The sequence below is a fragment of the Anolis sagrei genome, chromosome 4 (assembly GCF_037176765.1).
Source record: "Anolis sagrei isolate rAnoSag1 chromosome 4, rAnoSag1.mat, whole genome shotgun sequence".
In the NCBI taxonomy this organism is placed as follows: domain Eukaryota; kingdom Metazoa; phylum Chordata; class Lepidosauria; order Squamata; family Dactyloidae; genus Anolis; species Anolis sagrei.
In genome coordinates, this window is record NC_090024.1 from 146,527,503 (window position 1) to 146,551,024 (window position 23,522).

General features: G+C 40.1%; 1 protein-coding gene across 1 annotated transcript; it reads left to right on the top strand.

Annotated features, from left to right (window-relative positions):
• GCLM (glutamate-cysteine ligase modifier subunit) lies at positions 1-23,310 on the top strand. Its single transcript, XM_060773967.2, has 7 exons — positions 1-363; positions 12,139-12,204; positions 14,638-14,722; positions 16,402-16,458; positions 18,083-18,285; positions 19,645-19,759; positions 21,691-23,310. Exons 1-7 carry the CDS (start codon positions 238-240, stop codon positions 21,861-21,863), a joined length of 825 nt encoding a protein of 274 aa, XP_060629950.2. The 5' UTR covers positions 1-237; the 3' UTR covers positions 21,864-23,310.
• The last annotated feature ends 212 nt before the right edge of the window (positions 23,311-23,522 follow it).

The window sequence follows — 23,522 nt, forward strand, 5'->3', positions numbered from 1 at the left end:
CGCAGTGGCGCCGAGGCCCTGGAGCGAGCCCCCTGCTGCGGGATCCTTCCCGCCGCCTTGCCGATTGTCCCCGCGCCACGTGACCGCGGAGAGTGACCAAGCAGTTTGGATTCCGCTGAGTCATCCTCTCCGCAGGAGGCGCGCCCGCCCTCCCGCCCTCCTCTCCTCCCTCCCTCCCTCCTCTCCTCCCTCCCTCCCTTCCCGCAGCAGCAGCAGATCCCGGCAGCAGAGGCAGCCATGGGCACGGAGCGAGGCAGCGGAGGGGTCCTGCTGGGCCGAGCCCGCACCCTCAACCTCCAGACGGGCAACCTGATGAACTGGGGCCGCCTGCGGAAGAAGTGCCCCGCCACCCCCAGCGAGGAGGTGGGATGGAAGGAAGGAGTCTGGGGAATGGGGGGGGGGGGGAGTTGTAATGCATTATGAAATGACTCCCATTGTTGTTTAGCATTGTTTTGTGGAGGGTAGGGAGGTGGGCTTTGGTACTTTTACAATTGATTTTAAAATGCAACTAGCCGTCCCCTGCCAGGCTTTGCTGTGGCCCAGCCTGGTGAACTGGAAAATAAAGTAATGAGAAAGTGTTGGTTTCTAATATATGCAATGTCTTGATGCTTGTGGGTAAACAGTATTTCTTTCTCTGTCAGTGTTGATGTGGAGAGTGTCTGGTTTGCCTACTCTGGAACATGCAACATATCATCGTCCATCTTTCAAATCTATGATACTATATTTCTGTGTGTGTGAATCATATCTATCTATGGCTGGATGGCTCTTTGTCAGGAGGGCTTTGATTATGTTTTCTTGCCCTGATGAAGGGAGTTGGACTGAATGGCCTTTAGTATTTTCTGTTGGTCGTGGAGGTTCTGTGTGGGAAGTTTGCCCCAATTCTGTCATTCGTGTGGTTCAGAATGCTCTTTGATTGTAGGTGAATTATAAATCCCGGTAACTACAAATCCCAAATGCCAAGGTCTATTTCCCCCAAACTCCATTTATGTGCATATTTGGGCATATGGAATATTTGTATCAAGTTTGGTCCAGATCCATCATTGCTTGAGTCCACAGTGCTCTCTGGATGTAGGTGAACCACAACTCCCAAACTCAAGGTCAATGCCTACCAAACCCTTCCAGTGTTTTCTGCTGGTCATGGGAGTCCTGTGTGCCACGCTTGGTTCAATTCCATCATTGGTGGAGTTCAGAATTATCTTTGATTGTAGGTGAACTATAAATCCCAACAACTATAACTCCCAAATGAAAAAAAAATCATTTTTTTGAGTGATGGTCACTGCTTGGGTTAGTAGGTGTCTTGTGGCCAAATTTGGCAGCAGTTTGTCCAGTGGCTTTTGAGTTATGTTAATCCCACAAACGAACATTACATTTTTATTTATATAGATGACTTCTAGGTTTGTTTTTAAATAGTAAAGTTATTTATTGCTTTTGGAAGCCACCTTGGGGCCCATTCTGGGAGAAATTAAATAGTAACCTGTAGTGGGCAGGTGGCCCGCCTGCAACCCTTCTGTTCCTCTCAGGCCCCTTCCACACAGCTGTATAAAATCCACATTGAACCGGATTATATGGCAGCGTGGACTCAGATAATCCAGTTCAAAGCAGCAATGGTAGATAATCTGCTTTGATATTCTGGATTATATTACAATCATATAACCCAGAATATCAAGGCAGATAATCTACACAGCCATATAAGACAGAATATCAAGGTATAGTCCTGCTTCTTGGCAGGGGGTTGGACTGGATGGCCCAAGAAGTCTCTTCCCACTCTGATTCTGTGACCCTAAGGCCCCATCTACACTGCCATATCAAATTTGGAATACATCCAGATTGTAAACTTGATGCAGTTTGGCACCACATTATCTGCTTTGGATTATACGAGGCCCCTTCTACACTGCCATATAAAATCCAGATTATCTGATTTGAACCAGATTATATGGCAATGCAGACTCATATAATCCAGTTCAAAGTAGATAATGTGGATTATCTGATTTGATAATGTGTATTAATGGCAGTGTAGAAGGGGTCAGAGGCTACACTGTCATATAATCAGATAATCCGGATTTTATGTGGCAGTGTAGAAAAGCCTTGAGTTTCTTCCCTCTCCTCAAATCAAATCATTTATTTCGGTCATTGACCAGCACAGGAAACTGACTATGGGGATAAGTTTAGGATAAACATCTCTTACTTGAAATGTTTGGGATGAGGTTTTTTGCCCCCCCCCTCCTTATTGTAGAATATTTGCATATACGTAATGAGATGTCATGGAGATGGGACCCAAGTCCAAACACGAAGTGCAATTACGGTTCATTGGCACTTTATACACATCGCCTGAAGGTGGTTTTATGCACGCTAATAATGTTCTGTGTGCAGCCAAGTTTGTGTGCATGTAACCATCAGAAAGCAAAGGGGCCTCTCAGCCTCCCATGTGGACACTTTGGGATTTGGGGGCATTTCAGATTTCTGGATAAGGGATGCTCAACCTGTTTCTCAGTTCTGTTGAGGTATCTGCATAGCAAATAATAGGGAGAGCTCTCTGCTTTGGGTGAGCTGGGAGTGTTTGACTTCATCGGACTTCCTTTTTCACTGACATTTTTCCTGTTTTGAAACAAAAGTAGTGGCATTCACCGGTAAAAAAAACAATAAACACTGAGATAATGGCTAGATCCCAAACACTGGTCCTAAAATCCATTCTGGATATTTAGGAAATGGCTGGCAGGAGAGAAAGCAATTTATTGCTGAATTAGGCTGGAGGTGAATTGAAGTTTATCTGGTTATTGATTTACTTCTGCCTTGGTTCATTTTAGTTCAGGATCAGTGATAGTGGCTTTGGTAGCTTTCCTTGGGACTACATTTTCACCAAGAGTTGCCCCTCAATTCAAAAACATACCTCATGAAATGTGTTGTACTGTCATGCTGTATCTCCTTTATTTCCTCTCAATAGTCTTGTCAAAATATCTGTCATGTGTACTATGCGCTGTCAGATCATATTGCTTTCATTCTGTCTTAATAGTTCTTCAGAAGCCACAAAAGGATTGTGATTGGATATATACATACATACATACATATAATCCCTGATCTATTTTTTTAAAAGGAATACTAATTATGTTGAGTTTCCTGTCAGATGAATTAGCTTTTGCAACAACTTGAACTAGAATTTCCTTTATCTTTTCTCAATCACATTTTCTAGGCAAATGTGTTTGCAAGGAAATTCTCCCTTCTGGGGAGGAAAAAAAAATCTAATTTGCAATTATCAATCATGAGGAAAGCTGGTAAAGCTGACAACTTTGTCCTCAGCAGGGTTGCCATGCCAGGCGGATGCAGAACCAAAATCAACAAAGTATTGTGGTAGAGATTAACGCGTTTAGAATGGCAAAAAGGTTGAAGTCCATTTCATCACATGCCGGAAGTGTTTCATGTATTTGTAGGTGTTGCACAGAGGCTGGCACCCAGAGGCTGGCATGCCAGGTACGGTGTTATTAACACTACACAATTGTAGCACTACATTCTACTTTAATAAGAATGAATAATAATAATGCACTTTATTTATATTTCACTCTATCTTCCCGAGGGGACTCAGAGTGGATTACAGTATACACATATATAAGCAAACATGCAATACAGTGAACTTACTTACTTACTTACTTAGGTGATCCCTCGTTGTCCGAGTAAGATTGTCCTCCAAGTTCAGGGTCCTGGCGGTGGGTACGTAGGTGACTGTCCATCAGTGTCTAAACGTTCCATATTCCAAAGTTCATTTTTCTTTTTTGGCCGCAGGGTGGTGACCCCACTGGATGCAGCAGTCCAGTCAGGGGTAAGAGAGGCAGACTATGTTTAGGGCACCTTTTCTAGCCCCCTCCCTGTGTGGGGTGAGCAGAGTGGATCCTCAAAAGGGCTGTTCAGTTATGGATACAGCTGCCGAACTACTCAACTGCCTTGGAACTTGAGGTAGAACTTGAGGTCCATATCCACCGCCCATGTGACAGTCTGTGACTAGGGGCTTCCAGATTTCAGAGTCCTGCCCCAGTCACCACTCGCTGATCGCTATGGGACTTTTGTTGGTTTGTTTTTGTTTTCCTTGGAAGACGCCTGTGTGTGACGTTTTTTAATGTGTGGAGGTCAGTGAACAGCCGGTCAACACAATCTTCACAGAGTGAGGTCCCATCTAGTGGTATGGTTAACACAACGACTATGGCTTCTCAATCTATTGTAGCCTTCATTTGCCTTCACAGCCGTTGTAACATGTGCCATGTTATCCTCCGCCTGCTCTTCCATTGAGGTCTGTGGGTCTTTGGATTGTGTTTAGTCTGGAACTTCCCCTGCGGCCACTCCTGGGAGTGCACGAGTCCAGTTGTTGCACCCGCAGGTTCATTGGAACACGCAAGCCCCCTCACCACGACAAGGTGACAATCCATCGAGGGGGAATACAGTGAACAATGACATACAATAAACAAACAAAAGCAAAGGTTTTCCTTTCCATCTCAGGCGTTTGGGGGCGATTCTCAACTCTGCCATAGGGGGGTGCTGTTATTCCATTTTCCATGCCGAGGATCCTAGTGTCCATAGGTAGACCCTCCTGGTTGTGTTTTGCTGCCATGGTCAGGGCATCTTTTATCTTACTGATGAGGCAGTACCTATTGATCTACTCGCATTACATGTTTTTGAACTGTTAGATAGGCAGAAGCTAGGGCTGAGAGCGGGAGCTCACCCCAACCGTGGCTTCAAACTGCCAACGTTCCAGACAGCAAGGTTTTCTGCAGCTAGCAGTTTAACCTGCTGAGCTACCAACTTTTATGGTTCCAGCCTATGGATTTGCAATAGGAAATTCTCAGATGGTGTATTAGTAGTAGCAGTATTGTTATTATGGACCTATATTCCTGGTCACCTGCTGGACTTTGTTGATCAATGGTACTGAAATCTGAGAAATAGCTTTGAAGATTGTCTGGCTAATCCAAATAGATGTGGTTATATTGTAAAGTTTGGCTGTAAACCATGGGTAATGAAACTGGAAGCCACATGATGCACCCAAACCCATTTTATTTTTTGTCCTCACATTGAAACATCCAAATCTGTTCGATTTGCCTAAAATGTCTGTGATTGGGGGTTGAAAAATCACCCAGAGGCTGGCATTCCAGAATAGACCCATTCAGTCAACTGTTGAATGGAGAATCAACCTGTTGATATATTGAATGGATTCAGCATGTCTACTCTAGTCAGAAATTGAAAGAAAATCAAAGGCAAAGTTTGTAATTGTCCATCTTGGGGCAATATTGGGATTGCTTTATTCTGGACTTTATCAGGCAGGAGGGGGGAAACAAAGGGACCTGTCCTATCCTGTTCCCTCCTGTCTTTCCCTGTCTTCTAGGATGGCTAGCCATCCCACGTCCTTTCTGGGCGTTTCCTCATTTTCTCCCTGGTTTCTCCTGGTTGGAGTTGGATAATACACAACTCCTGAAGATGGTCTTCAGTCTCCGTTTCTATGCACTTAGGACACGGAATGTCATGGAGTCCCACCAGAAGTGTCCTTACATCATGTGTTGGAATCCCATAGAGCTCAACTTCCTAAGTACATGGAAACAGAGCTTGAAGACCATCTGATGCCGTTTTTTCCCTTCCACCCCAAAATCCCAGGACCTCTTCTCAGATATTCCAGAAATTGAAACTGGGTGTTTGTTTACTTGCAAGAATCAATTTGTATCTTGTTGTTGTTGTGTTTCACTGGTAATGCATGTTGTAGATCTTTATGTATGGCCAATTTCATAGTTGCACACTTGTTGTGTGATGTAGTCTAAACTCAAGTGGATGGTGAATTAAAATTGCAGTATGATCTCCATATCCATTGAACTAGTGCTTGCAGTTTCATTTATCCACATCTGGCTAAATGTGTCCTCTCGAGGTATTTTCTGGGCCCTCCAGTACAACGCGGTGGGATTTGTGGGCCAGAAATTCTTAATTTCTATAGGGTTTGTTTTTATCTGTATCAATGCAAAGTTTGGGAACACATCCCCCATGGATCTGAGGGCTGTACTGTATTGAAATATTAGTGAATTTTGTAAGGATATTCTTCCATAAATGCAGACAGCGTTAATCACGTTGTGTTAGGCCAGTAGTTCCCAACCTTTTTTTGACGAGGGAACACTTGACCAGGGTCTACTCTTCAACATTAGTACCAAAGGGGCTATGAATCAGTTTTTGGTCAACTTTAGATTTGATTTTGTTATTTGTGGTGCTGATCCGGAAAGCTGCATTGGATAGACCACATCAGCTCTAGTTTCTGATACAGAACATATGCCATCCAGTAGTCGCCATCTGCTCGTCCACAGAAAACCATATTTCATAATCTAGAGCTGATGTGGTAAACTTTCATGGGTTGTCAGCCTCTCCCCTCCCAACATCCCATTGTCTCAACACTATAAGAAGGTTTTGGGAGATCAGTTGCTCTTATTGCAGCGTGGTTTTGAGGCAACGGTGTAGTAATGGTGAGGCTGCAGAACATATTTTTGTTCTTGTGGACCACTGGTGGTCCACAGACCACAGGTTGGGAAACACTGTTAGGCAGAGGAGTTGCCTGTAAGAACAGAAGCTAAGAAAGAAGCATTTAATCCTGTGAATGGAAGGCAGGCAGGAAGCCCCAGTAGTTGACGAATTCTCATCTGCAAACATCCTGGAGTTAGAGAGGCTGTTATGCCTTAAGGCATGAATGTTTCATTATTTAAGGTAAAATTTGCAGTGCTAAAGTTTAATTCACGGGATCTTTTTATTGCCGCATATCCTCCCCAAACATTGTTCTCTCAACACACTTCTAGCCTAGCCTTAGAACCGGAATACCTTCCACTTTGTTTTACATGTATTAACAAAACCTCTTTGCTTCATCCTGATTGTAATCGTAGCATGGGATTGTATTGCACCCTCAGGTCTTACAAGAAGGCAATAAAATCTTTAGTGGTGCTATGCTGAGTGGCTTTTGTAGCCATGTAGAAATAGATAAGTAAAACTGTGTTTCATGTTAAAAATGTTCTTATGCTAATAAAACCTATTTAAAAGTGTCCAACCAGATTGTGCATTTAACATTTTTGTATGCAGGAAGCAGGAGTCAGCCCTCCAAGTCTCCTTGGATTGCAGATAATTGGAATGTGGTTTATCGAGTAATTTGAGCTTTGAATTGTGACTGGAGACCAAGGTTCAAATTCACATTCAATCATTGGGTGACCTTGAGAAAGTCACATTATCTCAGGGCCCTTCTACACTGCCATATAATCCAGATTATCAAAGTGGATGATTGACATCTGCTTTGAAGTGGATTATATGAGTCTACAGTGCCATTTTATATGGCAGTGTAAAAGGGGCCTCAGTCTTAGGGAAAAGTAACAGCAAACAACTTATGAACAAATCTTGCCAAGAAACCCCATGATAAGGCCACTCTATAAGTCATAAGTGACTTGAAAGCACACAACAACAAAGTTTACCATTTATTTATTTTACTGCAAAGCATATACCAAATTTATATTCCTCCGAACTGTATCATATCTTGAGATATCTCAAGATATGATACGGTTTGGAGGAATATAAATTTATAACACTAAGGAATAATATAAACATGCTGAAAGACATTAAACAATTCATAATTAAAACCTGTACAGATCTGGCTACACTCAAAAGGCTTTGATGAAAAGCCATCTTTTGTCCTGGCACTTGAATAAAGCCATTCAGGTCTACAAGGGAAGGGCATTCAACTGTTTTTGGTTCCTATGTGATGGTCTAGTTCATTGCTTCTTCAAGTGTGGGTCCTGCCCCCAAATGGGGTCCCCTTAGAAACTGGCAAAAATAAAAAAATTCTGAACACTACTCATTTACACAAATCTGCTCACAACAACATGTGGTGTTTACAGTGGACTCTGCCAAAAATGCTTCAGATGTGCTTCACTAAAAGGAAAGTCAGCCTGTATAGCAAGCTTTTCAAACACTTGTTTTCCTACCTATTTTATATACCCGGGGTCACATAAATATTCCTCAGGCAGAAAGGAGTGCAAATGGAACAAGTTGAAGAAGCCCTGCTCTAGAGTCTCTATTTGTACTCCTTGCAGCTTCCCAGTAGTCTTCAAGGATGGTCCCATATAGAGCATCTGGAAAAAGTCTATCTGGGAAGTTTCCAGAACAAGAAGCACTGTGGCCAAGTTTCAGCAACTTCTGCAGGGATGCACATTTCTCCATTCTTGATTTATGAGAAGAAAATAGGTAGATGCCATCTCACATGCCTATAAAAACATTATGGTTGTGGGGGAGTATTTCAATTAAAATTTATTGGCGACTTCTCAGAAAAAAAGACTTAACTAATTGAAGCCATTGAATAATTAAGCTTCTTCCTTGTAGCATTATTCCAAAGGTGGGGTTGAGTCTCTGTGGAGCCAGCTGTCTCATTTCGTGTTGAGAAGGAGCTTGTGAGGATTGAGAGCTATTGTTCTGCAAACTATAGGCTCCATACCATTCTGGGGTAGTAACCGAATTAGGTTTGACAGCTCCTTAGAAGCAGCTTGCCTGAGTTTTACTGGGCTCCTGTGTTTAGTGAAAACAACAACAAAATAGTCATTTCTTTACAGTGAGCACAGCAGGTGTTAACATTTGCTATTTTTTTGCCGAAAGATAGAGGGAGTTTGGCTCACATTTCAGTACAGACAAATGGTTCTCAACCTGTGGGTCCTCAGATGTTTTGGCCTTCAACTCCCAGAAATCCTAACAGCTCAGAAACTGGCTGGGGTTGCTGGGAGTTGTAGGCCAAAACACCTGGGGACCCACAGGTTGAGAACCGCTTGTAAAGAATATAAAAAATGCTTCTGCCCGTTAATGCATAAGTACCCCATATTTTTTACCTCACATATATTTGATTGGATATATTTCAGTGTTTCTCAACCTGTGGGTCAGGATGAAGGGGTGTCAGAGGAGTTGCCAAAGACCATCAGAAAACACAGTATTTTCTGTTGGTTGTGGGGGTTCTGTATGGGAAGTTTGTCCAAATTCTCTCATTTGTGGGGTTCAGAATGCTATTTGATTATAGGTGAATTATAAATCCCAGCAACTACAACTCCCAAATGTCAAGGTCTATTTTCCCCAAACTCTACCAGTGTTCACATTTGGGCATATTAAGTATTCATGCCAAGTTTGGTCCACATCCATCATTGTTTGAGTCCACAGTGTTCTCTGGATGTAGGTGAACTACAACTCCCAAACTCAAAGTCAATGCCCACCAGACCCTTCCAGTATTTTCTGCTAGTCATGGGAATTCTGTGTGCCAAGTATGGTTCAATTCCATCATTGTTGGAGTTCAGAATGCTCTTTGATTGTAGGTGAACTATAAATCCAAGCAGCTACAATTCCCAAATGACAACATCAATACTCCCATCCCACCAATATTCGAATTTGGGCGTATCGAGTATTTGTGCCAACTTGGTCCAGTGAATGAAAATACACCCTGCATATCAGATATTTACATAACAATTCACAACAATAGCAAAATTACAGTTATGAAGTTGCAACGAAAATAATGTTATGGTTGGGGGTCACCACAACCTGAGGAACTGTATTAAGGGGTCGTGGCATTAGGAAGATTGAGAAACACTGATATATTTGAATCACAAGCCTGCACAAATATAATGTTACAAACTAAGGAAAGGAAGGAAAGACAAACTGGATGATCACATTTGTGAGAAAGCTTGACATAAATAGACTTTATAGAGTGGTTTAAGTAGACAGTGGGCATTTTTTAAATTTGAAAAAGACAGAAGTTGGTGTGTACTTTCCTTGCCCTCGGTCCAATACTTTGCTTCTTCCCCCTGCATTTCTCCGCATATTAGATTGATATCAGTAGAAGGAAAGCAACGGAGTACAAAACCTTCCAGAAGCTATAGAATCTGAAATGTGCATTTATTGTTCCTTGTAGTGTTGCAGCAATTACTTGACACTATATGTCTGTGATCACAAATTCCAGCTCAAACTTGTAATGAATATATAATACATCAGGAGCCCAACCCATATGTCTTATTTCCCTGAAGGGAGCTTTTTTGCCATTCTCATGACGAGCAGAGAACTTATCCCGCCAGCCCCACCTTGTTGAATGATGGCCAGAGGCATCCGTTTCTATTTTATTCTTCTTGCTGGCTGTATTCTTCATTTCAAACTACGGCATTGTCTCTAATCCAGTAGTTTTTATATTGGGACTCAAAAGATCTGTGAGTAGTACTGGTATATTCTTCCTGTAATACTGGTAATAGACAAGTGCTTTCTCTCCTCTACTGGTCCTGTCCTCTGAAGTACTGTATTTTCTGTCATATAAGACTACTTTTTAACCCAGGAAAATCTCAAAAATCGGAGGTCGTCTTATACGTCATCTTATAAGGCGAGTGCTGAAACTTGTGAATCTGCGGTCGTCGCATATGGTGGGGGGGAGCTCAAAAATGGCCATGGCCGCATCCCCGCCGTATGCGGCAACCGTATGAAAGCACCAAGGGCGGTGCTGTACAAGTACTATAGAAGATAATCCACTCACCGGGATTCATGGAAAGAAGTGACTTAACACGATCCCAATGACGAGGTGAAGAGGCACCTCACTGGGAAGGTGTAAGTGAAGGGCGGAGCAAGCTGCAAGCGTCCGGGATGCCCAGGGTATGGAAAAAAGAGATAGAGTGGTGCTGTGCCCAGAAAAACATGCGTCTTTCACCCGTCTCACCATTGTATCCTGTTACCGTACCTCCTTCTCTGCCTCTCAGATCTCGCTCCTGAGGACTGCAGTGAAGCAGCACAGGTGCACATGTGCAAGATCTGAGAGGCAGAGAAGGAGGTACGTTTATAGGAAAATTACCATATTGAAATCAAATGGGATGTTTATTAATTTTTTATTTGGTGTGCATTGAAAGAGGGGTAGTCTTTTACAGCAAGTATATCCCAAACTCTATATTGTAACTGGGGTTGTCTTATGTGCCCAGTCGTCTTATACATTGGAAAATATGGTACTTATACCAAGGCGTGTGATATGTTAGGGCAGTGGTTCTCAACTATAGGTCCCCAGGTGTTTTGGCCTACAACTCCCAGAAATCCCAGCCAGTTTACCAGCTGTTAGGATTTCTGGAAGTTGGAAGGCCAAAACATCTGGGAACCCATAGGTTGAGAACCACTGCTCTAGAGGGTCACTTATTTTCCATTCTTGGTGTTGTCCTTTCTCTTAATTTTCAGGGTTTCTTAAAAAAGACGAAAAACTGTGAACTTTGATGAATTTGTCCCTCCTTATTTTTTTAAAGCAAGCGTGCATGCTTGAAGTCTATCTATTTTGTCCTCCTGATTGAAGGATTTTAATTGTTTGTATTCCGTTTGTAAGCCACCTTGGGTCGTGTTGCAGAGAAAGGCGGATATCATTAAGGGATTAGGTGCATAATAATAATCGTCATCATCATTATCATCATCATCATTAGCATTTATACCCCACCACCATCTCCCCAAAGGGGACTTGGGGTGGCCAAAATGAGACCAAGTCCAAAAATAATAGGGCAAGGTTAGACACAAAACAACAGAAAAATTACATCACAGCAAAATACATAAAATAACAGAATAAAATAAACAGTGCAAAATAACATAATAAAAATCAAACACAAAGGGTGGGCCAAATGCACGAGCTAAAATGTTAAAACCATGGATGAGATAGGAATAAAAAGTGTATAAAAAGTGTATTTGTGAGAGAGGAGCCCAAGAATGGGGAGCAGTGGGGTTTGGTCTTTATTAAGGACAGGGGAAAGTGCATCATGAGGACAACTGTGGATGAAAACAAACAAAATGGGTTGAATGGTCACTCTCGGAAGAGCCAAGTTTTTAGATCTGTTGGGTACAATTATACAGATTAAGTGACAAAAGAAGAGGAAAGAAAAGTAAATAGGAATGGTAAGATATAAATAGGTACAGCTCTCTCCAACTGCAAATCCAGGATTCCACAGATTGGAGCTTTGGCTTCAAAGTGTTATCAGACTGCTTCAGTTGTGCAGTGTGAAAGACAGCATGACATACCAATAATCTGTATATATGTCTGATATTATATTGAGTCTTCTCATTCATCGGTTGCATAAAAAATACTTACTAAATAACAAAAATTTTGTTTTGCAGCTGCGAGAATGCATTCAGAAAACCTTAAATGAATGGAGTTCAAAGATCAGCCCTGATCTCATCCAGGTAAATGAACCTTTCTTTTTTTCCTTGACAAAATTGTTTCTCCAGAAATGAAATATTTAGCATTTTCTCCATCCAGGCAGTCAAACTGTTACATTTTTTGTGAGGGTTCAATTCCCCATGAAGTTCAGCTGCAATTGAAATTGTTCCACTTTAGTTTCTTCTTCAGACCTGTATAGACATGCCAGATTAGTTCAGGAACTAATCTGGTACATGTAACTCAACAGTTCAGTTGTGGAATATGACACAATTTAAATAAAAGGCACACTGTTTATAATGCCAGTTGGCATGGTGGGATGAAGCAGGCTAGTGAGGCCAGAAGTTTTGAAAACACTATGGTCCGTGAAGCATTCATGAAGATAGAAAGGAATATTAAATACTTAATATTTATTTAAATTCCTAGTGCATAAACACCGATTTTCTTTGTACTTCTTAATTTTAAGGATGCAATCAGAGGCATGTATTATAATTAAACTAGTAACAAAATCAGGGAAAAAGAAAGCATATTGTAACTAAACACAGAATTCTGCTCTGTCAATTTCCCAAGTACATATTTTCACCTAATTTAATCAAAATAGAAAAACAAGATTTCGCAGCCTTGAAAAGTGAATCTCAATTAATGTACGTAGTTTGACACTAATTTAACTGCCCTGCCTCAATGCTAGGGGTTCTAGTTTGTTGAGAACCCAGCATTCTTCTTCCATCAACAGAATGTTTTCTATGAATGTGTGGAAGGCTAAAGACCTAGTAAAAATACAGCTCCCATGATTTCATAGCACTGTATGACACATAGCAATTAAAGTGGTGCCAAATTGCATTAATTCGATAGTGTAGATGCACCATTTTCAGGTAATAATGTTGGTTCTGTTAAAGGACAGAATAAAGGCTAAAATCCAGTGTCAAGCTGGCACACTCCTACTAATAGAAGAGGCGGGGTGGGGTTCATCATCAGTTCCTCTCCTCAGCAGCCTCCCAACATTTGCTGGATGATGCACAAGAGGGTGGCATTGCTCCATTCCTGGTTGCATTTATGGAAATCATTCTGTTGGCAGAAGAATAAAAGTGAGACTTTCCAAATGTTTGTTCCAGGAGTTGGTTCCTGTTCAGTTTGGCTACCTACTTGAATTAAATTGGATCCTTAAAAGACAAGTATTGCTTCTGCGAATAGAAACGTGTCAGGGAGACAGAAGACAGAAGATTTCCATATTCCATTTCTATGATGCAAAAAGACCAATGCACACTGAAGCCCCTTCTACACTGCCCTATAGCCCTGGATCTGATCCCAGATTATTTGCTTTAAACTGGATTATCTGAGTCTCCACTGCCAGATAATCTGGGATAAGAAGATAACCTTGAATCAGATCCTGGAATATAGGGGCAGTGTGGAAAGTGTCTGAGAGTCTAGGACAGCAGTGGAAGACAAATTTACAAGTCTTTTTCATTTCATTTACTGAAGCCAAGTATATGCTTGTTTAGTGTGTGGGATGCTGTTAGAACTGAGTTAAATCATTCATGTAGCAGAACCCTAAGGGAATGACATTACTTCTGAAAAGGGATATGCCAGCGCTGTGGAGTTAATGCAGTTTGACACCACTTTAACTGTTACAACTCAGTGAGAAGGAAGCCTGGGAATTGTAGTTTCACAAGGTTTATGGCCTTCTCTGTCAGAGTGTATAAATTCCAAAGCGTAGATTTCCTCTCACTTCCTGTTGTCTCACCCCTAGTTTGTAACTAGGAATTGGATGTAACTTGGATGTTGGTAACTCAGGGACTGCCTCTACTGGTCTGTACAGAGAAAGATCCTTCACTGCAGAACATTTTTCTTTGAAGGGACTTTTTTTGTTAATGCAAATAAATAAAAACAATTTTTAAAATACTTTATTTTATCTGTAACTTGCCTTTCTCTCAAGGTTGGGATGTTTTCTTCACTCTCTATGCCCCATCTCGATTTTTGGTCTTCACAGCTTTCCTTATAAATGTGCCAAAATCCCATGGCCCCCAGAGCGAATTAATTTATGCAGATTAATCCCCATGTCTGTTAAAAATTATCATATATGTTTTTATAATAGAAAATAAAAGCATAATATTGTAAATGTTTCATGTAATTTCTTAGTCGCATTTCTTTGAGGATAAATGCAGACATAATGTAAAAAATAAATACATTTATAACCTATTTCCAAAGATTCTATTATGTCTGCTGTTTTTTCCCTGCCCAATATTATAGTCTTCAGTGGAGGGATGTTAATAAATCCTTGTTGCTGAGTATCGGTTTTGGACTGAGAGACCACAGAATATCTGTCCCGGTGCATAACTGTTCAGTTTTGGAAATGAGAAAAAGTGACTTTTGTCAAGCTCAAGACTCTCTTCTATATTTCCTCTGCATGTAATATGTTCGAAGGGACTGAGCTCCCCTGACTGTCGCCTATTTATTTGCAGGAGATGCCAGAAGTCCTTGACTGCACTCTTGCTCAGGCCATAGAAAAAATCAATTCTGAAGAAAGGGAAGAACTGAAAGTTTCAGGTAAATTCAGTGGGGTACTTAACTTATGAGAGCCAACCTTGTCTAAGCTTGGAGGCTTCTTAGATACAGAGCAAAGAGATAGAGTCTTGTGTAGTCTTCTATAAGTTGTGATTGCAGCTCCCATCATCCCTCATTGTTGGCTCTGCTGGCAAAGGATGGTAGAAGTTGCAGTCCAGGAACTTCTAGACCAGAGGCTCTCAACCAGCTGTTAGGTTTTCTGCGTGTTAAAGGCAAAAACATCTGGGGACCCTCAGGTTGAGAACCACTGAGCTAGAAGGCCATATGTTACCCATCCTAATAGGCATGGTCATCAGCTTCTGAGGATGTGTGAATGATGAAATGAGTCAGAAACTGGGCAAGAGACAATATCCAGTGGAACCTATTTTATTATTTTTATGAAAAAACAGGACAGTTCAGAGATGCAAGTTTTTACAGCCGGATACTTCTTTCATGAAGTGCTTATCAGGTTTATTAATTTCTATGCCTTAATAACATTTTTTACATTTTGGTTGCATTTCCATGCATGGCCATCTTCACAACTCTGAACCATGGTGTAGCATAATGTGGAAATGCAGGAAATGTTTTAGCTGCTGAATCTGCTTTTTAATATTATTTTGCATATATCAGTGCAGCTGCATTATTCATTAACATATCTGTATCAAGCAATAATAGATATAATCCTCTCATAGCTGCAAGTTATACCATTTTTTAAAAATTGTCTGATGTTAGTTACAGAACTGAAAGGAAATGAAAAGACATAAGTGGACACAAACCAAAGGGAATACAACAGAGATCAATCGCTTTTATGTCTACCTTCAAGAGTAGCCTCCCCCAGATGGGTGCCTTCCAGCAGGACTGTTAAACAGTAACTAAGGGCTGAGAAGAGCAGTGTACAAATATAGTAAATAAATAAATAAATTATAATTCCTTGCCAGCATAGCCAGGTTGCAAAAGGATACCTAGATGACAGATACAGAATGACATGTTAGATGGATTCTGGGCTCCTCCATTGCCACATACAATGTCCTCCAATGTCCTGCAGTGCTATACATATTGGTAAAAGCAGGCTTGAGATGATGTCCAGGTATGGGGAGGTTCAGGGGTTGGGAGGTGATTCTGTCCCCCTACCAGGACCCATCATGGGCTTCATCTTCCCTACTGAAGCCAGGTGTGGTCCTATTCCATTTAAAAAAAAAATCTTATTATACTTTTAAAAAGGTCTCAGAGATGCATTGTGCTTTCATTTTAAATTAAACTTCCTGGAAGCTTCCAATAACACGACTCACCATTTTATATGTTTACATTTAGGTGGGACTGCAGGAGTGTGTTGCTTACCTTGTTGCAGTGTACACCTTTAGCCATTGTTTTAATGTATATGATGCTTTTCCTCATAAGAGTTCAAAATAGACTTGTTCATAAGATGTGGCAAATAATCTCAAACCAGCTTTCTTGATCAACTAGTCTGTCTGCTGATTCCAAATAAGGATTTTCTCTGACCTGATAAGACAATCCCTAATGGATCAGAGAATACCTGTCAATGATTGTGTCATACAATAATTGATATTATAAGTACAGTCACTTATGCTCTAAGTTTTTTTGCTAAAAACAAATGGCTTTGAAATGTATGTTATTGCAATAGTTGTCATTTTTCCTTATTAAACCCAGTTCTTCATTTTCAGCAAAACTGTTCATTGCTGGATCAAACACCTCATCGATCAGAGAAGCGGTCAGCATGAGTAAGTTCAAGATTGAAATGTTGCACCTGACTGGCTTCTTCTCATTAACAAGTCTTTTCTAATACTGCAAGAGAGCTTTCTTTTTCTTCAATGAGAAAATATTTTTATCTAATACCTTTTGTATCTTTTCATCATGGTTTGCAGACAGTAAACCTTTAACCCTAAAGTAAACATAAGCTAGTTATCACCTAAGTGAAATCCAGATTTTATGAACTCTGGTCTTGCATTGCAAGCAAGTTTAGAAACATAAGGCAAAGATTGTATTTTTATGTTTGTTTATTATAGCAATGCTGTTGCCCGAAGGTGATATTGGGGTACAGAGTAAAAAGGGAGCAGTATTTAGTTTTGGAGATAAAAATGAATTCATGAATATGTCAGACTGGCGCCATTTAGTACCATGTGCCTTTTGCTAACTCAATTTAAAATAACCGTGTATATATTGTCGAAGGCTTTCATGGCCGGAATCACTCAGTTCTTGTGGGTTTTTTCGGGCTATATGGCCATGTTCTAGAGGCATTTCTCCTGACGTTTCGCCTGCATCTATGGCAGGCATCCTCAGAGGGTGAGCCTCAGAGGGTAAAGCCTCACCCTCTGAGGATGCCTGCCATAGATGCAGGCGAAACGTCAGGAGAAATGCCTCTAGAACATGGCCATATAGCCCGAAAAAACCCACAAGAACTAACCTTTTATAGATTGTCGAAGGCTTTCACGGCCAGAATCAATGGGTTGCTGTTCATTTTCTCGGCTGTGTGGCCATGTTCCAGAGACATTCTCTCCTGATGTTTTGCAGGCATCCTTAGAGGTTGTGAGGTCTGTTGGAAACTAGGAAAGTGGGGTTTATATGTGGAATATGCATGGTGGGAGAAAGAACTCTTGTCTGTTGGAGGCAAGTGTGAATGTTGCAATTGGCCACCTTGATTAGCATTCAATAGCCTTACAGCTTCAAAGTTTGGCTGCTTCCTGCCTGGGGGAATCCTTTGTTGGGAGGTATTAGATCGCCCTGATTGTTTCCTGTCTGGAATTCCTCTCTTTTCTGAGTTTTCCTCTTTATTTACTGTCCTGATTTTAGAGGTTATGGCCGGCTTGATAAATGTTTTGCAGCTTCAAAGCATGGCTGCTTCCTGCTTGGAGGCATCCTTTGTTGGGAGGTGTTAGCTGGCCCTCATTGTCTCCAACAGACACAAGTTCTTTCTCCCACCCTGGACATTCCACAGATATATAAACCCCAATTGCCTAGTTTCCAGCAGACTTCACAACCTCTGAGGATGCTTGCCATAGATGTGGGCAAAACGTCAGGAGAGAATGCTTCTGGAACATGTCCATACAACCCGGAAAACTCAAAGCAACCCAACTTTTTATATAGTTTCCTTGATGTACAGTTGAATATTAGAACCTATTTAAAAACTCTTCTACCTCTTCCTACTTCAGCTTATTTTGTTGAATTCATTTGATAAAGACTCTTTGTCATTTAAAAGATCTTTCTACTTGATCATTGCATCTCTGAGGCTTTGTAAGGGATCTGAGAGCTGAACATTTATACAAACGATAGAACAAGTGAATTGGAGATAAGTATACTCATGCCCTTTTCTGCTTCACCTCAGGAAGTATTGTTTCTCTTTTTCAGCATGTTCTGCTCTTGGGGTTGACCAGCTAGATTCTGTAATCATTGCTCCTCCTCCAACAGAAGACGGAATTAATCTTTCTTTAGAGTATTTGCAGCCTTATTGGGCAGAGCTTGAAAACTTGGTTCAAAACAAGCAGATTATTGCCATAGGGACCTCTGACTTAGATAAAGCACTGTTGGAGCAGCTCTTCTTGTGGGCACAGGTAAGAGGCAAGCTCTTCAATTGAAATAATCTGAAAATGCTACCTTTTTCCTGCTAGTCTGCTCTGCTATATATACTTTTAAAATCCCATGTAACTTTAAAGCATCCCTTATTCAGAATTCTGAAATTCAAACAAATTTATTTCATGCACAAAATTACTACAAATATTGCCTCTCTTTATTTATTTATTTGCAGTATTTATATTCCTCCCTTCTCACCCCACAGGGGACTCAGGGCGGATTACAATGTACATATACATGGCAAACATTAAATGCCATAAACACAACATATATAGACAGACATTCAGAGGCTATTTAACATTCCAGCTTTTTCATGAGGGTATTCTGGCCACCAGGAGAACTGTCACTCCAAGTCCATTTGTGACACTGATGAAGTACTTCCTCATTCTTTGCATGCTTGCTGGAGATTTTTGTGGCCTCATAAATTAGTTAAATTAGCCTCCCTACATAAGCGGTACCTAAATTTCCTACTTGACAGATGCAACTGTCTTTTGGGCTGCAAAGGTCGACAGCAAGCTACACAAATCATGCTTCTTCTTCTTCTTCTTCTTCTTCTTCTTCTTATTATTATTATTATATGCAAGATCCATAGGCCAATCATCCATGCAATACTCATATCTCATATCGTCCCCGCCTCATCACACCCGAGAAAAAATCCACTCCAAATCCGGCCCCTGCCTCCTGCAGAACCCCGGGGTCTGTAGTCCAGTGAGGAGCCTTTAACAGCCTTACTAAACTACAAACCCCAGAATTCCACTGGAGGCAGAAACCGAATTCCAAGTGGACCCTTTCTCTAGTGTGATGAGGCAAAAGCGATATGAGACAACAGCACCACACAAACAATCGGCATACAGATCTTGCATGTAATAATAATAATAATAATACGAATTCAATAAAAGCAAAATACAATGCAACATGATATAAACAACAATACTAAAATTTAGATTGGTAAAATAAGTTATATTACCTTTCGTCTATGTACATAAGGTGTATCTGAAATATAATTTGTGTTTAGACTTGGGTCTTATCTCTAAAATACCATATTATTTACACACACACACACACACACACACACACATATATAGGGAAATCTGAAAAAAGTCTGAAATCCAAAACACATCTGGCCTCAGCCATTTCAGATAAGGGATGCTCAACATGTGTAGATATTTTCATACCATGTAGGGCAGATATGAGCCCCTTTGTCTGATACATGAAACCTGTTCTGTGTTTTCATAAATCGGGAAGCAGTTTTCCATAGAGGGCATCAAATCACTTAATATCATTCAGCTCAAGGAAAACACCATAGCATCTGAAGTTGGTCTTCATTTGATTTCTTTTAGGTGAAGCCAAGCAGTAATCAGGTGAATCTTGCTTCCTGCTGTGTGATGCCACCAGATCTGACTGCGTTTGCAAAAGAGTTTGATATCCAGCTGTTAACTCATAATGATCCAAAAGGTCAGGTTAAAAACACAACTATTGTATTGTATTGCATTTAAATCCAGCCTTTCTTCCAGATCAAAACCCTGGAGAATTGCTTTGCAAAAGTAAAACAAAGCAATTCCCCAGAACAAAACCTCGAGGAACTGCTTTGCAAAAATAAAACAAATCACAAAAGAGTTGGCTGTATTATCCAGGCTTGTATTTTCTGTATAGTTTAAAAAGAAAAAAGAAATAATATATTCTGGATGTTTTAAATCAGGGCTAGTCAGTAAGCCAGCCAAATGTAACGCCCCAGCTCCTTTTCTGTGGTTTTCCTGCTATTAACTGAAGGAACTGCACAAAAGGCCCGAGTTTACATTTGAAGCAAGGCATGGGGAAAGTACACACCTTGTTTATAAACAGATTAGTTCTCTCAGAAGCCACCTGGGAGTGTGAATAACTTGTTAATGAAGTGTATCCTCCCCATACTTCTTTTTGTTTAAAGAGCAAATTGCAGCTGTTTTCACTACTATTGCCTTATTTGGTATGGTGCTTCAGTGGCATTGGAAAAGCCACAATTTGCCTTAAAAACCAAATAGAGAAGTCATATTTTGTTAGCTTATTGCTTTCTGAATGCCTCAGCATTCAACTTGCCATTGTTTCCCCAGGCTTGCTCCCACAATGGCAAATTTGAGCAAGAGCAGAGGCTGACCCTGTAGATTTGTGAACCAAATGAGATAATCACAAATACATAACAAAAACAATCAGTGAGGCAATGTATTTACTGTGGATAAGGAAGACACAATCTACAGTCTATGTAATTCCTTTTTTATATTTTGAAATTATGTTTATAACGTTTGTTCTTTTTGTTAGTTGATCATGCATTTCCAATGGTCTCATTGGTTAGTGTGCTTGCAATTGAGGCCCCTTCTACACTACCATATAATCCAGACTTTCTAAGCAGATACCATATATACTCAAGTATAAGCTGAGTTTTTCGGCCCTTTTTTAGGCTGAGAAAGCCCCCCGTCTTATACTTGAGTCAATGTTTTTTATTATTTTACTGTTATTATTTTCATTACATTTATTATTTTACTCTATTATTATTGTTATTATTATTATTATATTACATTTACATTATTTTACTCGATTTTTATTATTGTTACATTTATTTTTCTGTTTATTATTGTTACATTTATTATTTTACTCTTATTGTTACTATTACATTTATTATTTTATTCCATTTATAATTTTTCCATTTATTATTTCACTATTACTGTTATTATTACATTTCTATTATTTTACTCTATTATTATTATTACATTTATTTTATTGTTACTGGAAGGATAGGTAAGCACATCTACATTGAAGAAGGTTAGAATAATGGTTTAATCAGAGTTGGACAGTCATATCTTAAACTACAGTTTTATGTAAATATTCAAAAACATTTAAGCTACTGCTGCCTCAATTAATGTAGTTTTATTGGTATTTATTTTTATTTTGAAATTTACCAATAGCCGCTGTGTTTCCCACCCTCGGCTTATACTCGCATCACTACATTTTCCAGTTTCTTGTGATAAAATTAGGTACCTCAGTTTATATTCAGGTCAGCTTATACTCAAGTATATACGGTGATCCGATTTATACACTTTCAACTGAATTATCTGTGTCTACACTGCCATATAATCCAGTTCAAAGCAGATAATCTGGATTTTATATAGCAGTGTAGAAGGGGCCTGAGATCCTTCCCTTTTTGTTGGCACTAGTAGGTTTAGCACAGAACTAAACATAGTTTTGAACAAACTTGCCCATATCTGTTAAAAGGCAGAGGATTACAGACAAATATTTGGGAATAATGTGTAAGTGTGTGTGTGATGCTGCTTGTATCATCAGGTCTGGAAATTATGTACTATTTTGAAACACAATAACCTAAAAACACTGTTCTTGCCTCATATTTACAATTTTAGAACTGCTTTGTGAAGCAAGTTTCCAAGGAACTCTTCAGGAAAGCTTCCCAGACTGCCGGGCGCACGAATGGACTCCGCTGTGGCTTCTGCGATACTCAGTTATTGTAAAGAGTAGAGGAATCATCAAGTCCAAAGGCTACATCTTGCAAGCTAAAAGAATCCCACCGTCTTAAGATTAATCACCTTCTTCAGAGAGACCCCCCCCCCCCCCATCTCTGCTCTTTCGCCAAGATGCAAACTGGAATTCTTAAAGACCAAACTTTTTTTATTATTAAACAGTCGGTGAAACCTAGATCACATAGTGGCATAGCAATTGTATGCCATTCTTGCCTTTCTTTTTCTTTCATATGTGTCTGTGTTGAGGACAACTTGTTCACATGTGAAATACTGTTCTTCATTTATTTGTTTGCTGATTTAGAGATTATATATATATATATATACAGAAAATATTTGGAATATTTTAATGACTAATATAAACTAAAATCTGATTAGATATATTTTGATTGAAATATTTGGAGTTGCAAGAAGAAATGTAACTTGGTTAAACCTTTTGCTGCTAGATGGAAAGCAGACTAAATGTAGTAGCACTGATGGAAAAAGCAGGTTTATTATTTAAGACACTGGTGTTAAATTAAGTTTACTCACGCAAATTGCTTAAAATATACATGGATTTATATTTGGTCTGCTTTCCCAAACAGAAATCATAGTACAATAGGCCTTTTTTTGTGGCCTTGCATACATTTTTTTTCTGTTGTTGCTTTGTCAAAGTCTTCATGGCATGGATCCAGTTGTGAGGGCCTCTGATAAGAAACAATTCGCCCTGCCAGACCTTGTTTTGGTAATATTAGGATTCCTATTTTGAGAACAATAAATAGATGGTTTTGTATTGTCGAAGGCTTGCATGGCCGGAATCACTGGGTGGTTGCAGGTTTTTTGGGCTATATGGCCATGTTCTAGAGGCATTCTCTCCTCTGTTGTGAGGTCTGCTGGAAACTAGGAAAATTGGGTTTATATATCTGTGGAATGTCTCCCACCCTGGACTTTCCACAGATATATAAACTCAATTTTCCTAGTTTCCAGCAGACCTCACGACCTCTGAGAATGCCTGCCATAGATGCAGGCGAAACGTGAGGAGAGAATGCTTCTAGAACATGGCCATATAGCCCAAAAAACCTACAACAACCCAGATGGTTTTGTTCTACATCAGTCTCAGAATTGCATAAAATGTAGATAATCTGAATTTTAAGAACACTTAACAGTTCTGCTGTCTGAGACTCAACCTCTGGATAACTTACATTACCCACAAGAAGTTTGCGTTTTTCTTATAACCATTTTGGTGCATTTAATGCTGTTGAGCACTTAGTTTAAGGAAGCAGCCTCTGGTTTTCATCTTGATAACTGCAAAAGATAATGTGTTAATGAACTTCTGTACAAAGAATGACATTTTCTAAGTTTTGTGCCATGTCAATAAGGTTAAAATTGGTATCTGTAAGTCTATTAATGCACCAATGAAAAGTATAAGAGATAGTAAACTTTATTTAGAATCTGAATTTTATGTTCTAATAACAGATAACATTACTTAGGCAGCTGGACTGAATAAATGTACTGTCTGTCATATCATATTTGCATATTTTGGTCCATTCCTGTGGGTAGAGACCTCCTAGGTCATATGGTTGCATGGAGCGCTGTTACCTTCCCTTCGAAGCGGTATCTATTCATCTACTCACATTTGCATGTTTTCAAACTCTTAGGTTGGTAGAAGTTGGGGCTAACAGTGGGAGCTCATCCCGCTCCCTGGATTTGAACCGCCAACCTTTCAGTCAGCAAGTTCA

Coding starts and splice junctions, on each gene's coding strand:
- GCLM (XM_060773967.2), top strand. CDS start 238: ATGGGCACGGAGCGAGGCAGCGGAGGGGTCCTGCTGGGCCGAGCCCGC. Junction 14,723..16,401: donor GGAAGAACTGAAAGTTTCAG/GTAAATTCAGTG, acceptor CTTCATTTTCAG/CAAAACTGTTCATTGCTGGA. Junction 18,286..19,644: donor AGCTCTTCTTGTGGGCACAG/GTAAGAGGCAAG, acceptor GATTTCTTTTAG/GTGAAGCCAAGCAGTAATCA.